Raw genomic sequence first — 2086 nt, 5'->3', positions numbered from 1 at the left:
TTCCCGTGGACTTATTGCTCTCGCAACCGCTTCATCCGGCGCTGCCGCTAATAACATGCCAGGGGGGAGAACAGCTCACTCTCGATTCAAGATTCCCCTTACTCTTAATAATAATTCGATGTGAAATATAAAAAAACAAAGCAGAACTGCTCAACTACTTCGAGTCGCAAAAATAATCATCTGGGATAAGCATCAATGGCAAAGAGGCAGGCAGTAGAGGCACTCGATAGAACAATGCAAAATATCACTGGGGTGAGACTTCCTTTTGGTGGGAAAATAATGCTTATGGGAGGTGATTTTAGACAGGTGTTGCCAGTAATCAAACATGGTACTCGAGCACAGATCGTAGACTCAAGCTTACGGATGTCACCTATTTGGTCTTCGATTAAAAAGTTGCAGTTAACGATCAATATGAGAGCACTTACTGATCCATGGTTTTCGGATTTTCTGTTACGTGTCCGCGATGGAGATGAAGAATCAGTAGACGGAAACTTTATTCGCATACCTGATGACATGACCATTCCTTACACAAGTAAAAATGAGTCGAATGATGCTTTGATTGATGCAATCTTTCCTTCTCTTCAAAGCTGTGAGACTGCTTCAGATTATATCATTTCAAGGGCGATACTAACAACTAAAAATGAGCATGTCGACGAGATTAATGATCAGTTGATTGAAAAATTCTGTGGAGATGAAAAAATTTACTATAGTTTTGATGAAGCAGAAAATGACAAGAATAACTTATATCCGATGGAGTTCTTAAACTCACTGACTGTTAACGGTTTGCCTCCTCATTACCTCCGGCTTAAAATTGGATGTCCAATAATATTATTACGGAATATCGACCCCTCAAATGGATTGTGTAATGGCACGAGGTTGATATGTAGAGGTTTTCAGCAGAATGCAATCGATGCAGAAATAGTTGTTGGCCAACAAGCTGGTAAGAGGGTATTTTTACCAAGAATTCCTCTATGTCCGTCTGAATATGATATGTTTCCCTTTAAATTAAAGAGAAAACAATTTCCCGTTCGACTTTGTTTTGCCATGACAATCAATAAAGCTCAAGGACAGACAATTCCGGTGGTAGGTGTTTATCTACCGGAATCGGTATTCTCGCACGGCCAACTTTACGTTGCATTGTCCAAAGGGATATCACGTAGTAATACGAAGGTATTAGTGAAACCTACCAAAAAGTTCAACCAGGAAGGAGTCTACACATCAAATGTGGTGTATCAAGAAGTTTTGAATGATGATTGTGTATGACAAAAACATGATTCTAATTTCTATTTTTTTAAAACATAAATTTTAGAGTTTATGAATGAGAAATTGCATTAATTTTTCATTTTCGGATTTTGATACAGATGTGAACCACCAACTATTTGAAAGATATTTTGCAAAAAAATGATATTTAAAAATTGAATATATATCCTGATATAACCTTTACATCCTGCCGCATTACGTAAGAAGTTGAATATATATACTGATAGAACTTTTTACATCTTTTCAAATATATATCATGATAGAACCAAATATAAATTTTTATCCGTAATCGATATGCCCATTTACATTTTCTCAAAATTTCACATCCCGCCGCATTGCGCGGGTATACAACTAGTAACTATTAAAAGTACTGCATCCACCATACCATACAAATTATAACCATTAGGTGAACAAGATCTCCCCAAAAAAAATGAAACGATTTCATCAACAATTGTTGCTAAGGAAACAAGATTATCCAAGAACATATTTCGTATCCTAGTAAATTATGCAACAATTTCATCAATATTTTTTTTTTCTCTGAACACGTTTCATTAAGTTACTGCATCCACCATACCATACAAATTCATAATCATTAAGTGAACATAATCATAAAAAAAACAATTGGATGAAACAATTTCATCAACAATTGTTGACAAGGAAACACGATTATCCAAAGAAATTACATTATGCAACAAGTTCATCTATAAAAGTTTCATTAAATAACTTCATCCATAAACGTGTTCATAAAACAATCTAAATACGTTTTATAAATTGTTTTTCTTTTTCCAATTAAATTACTGACCTTTTTCTAACGAAACATATTTTC

At 34.8% G+C, this 2086-nt stretch overlaps 1 protein-coding gene across 1 annotated transcript; it reads left to right on the top strand.

Moving 5' to 3' along the window:
• The first annotated feature begins 195 nt into the window (after window positions 1-195).
• On the top strand, window positions 196-1263 carry LOC112505267 (ATP-dependent DNA helicase PIF1-like). The gene has a single exon (XM_025109199.1). The coding sequence runs from the start codon at window positions 196-198 to the stop codon at window positions 1261-1263; it is 1068 nt and encodes a 355-aa protein (XP_024964967.1).
• The last annotated feature ends 823 nt before the right edge of the window (window positions 1264-2086 follow it).

Source organism: Cynara cardunculus, unplaced genomic scaffold (assembly GCF_001531365.2).
Source record: "Cynara cardunculus var. scolymus isolate 2C unplaced genomic scaffold, CcrdV1 Un_Scaffold_9393, whole genome shotgun sequence".
Lineage (NCBI taxonomy): Eukaryota > Viridiplantae > Streptophyta > Magnoliopsida > Asterales > Asteraceae > Cynara > Cynara cardunculus.
The sequence above is the reverse complement of the archived record's forward strand: the minus strand, read 5'-3'. Positions and strand labels throughout refer to the sequence as shown.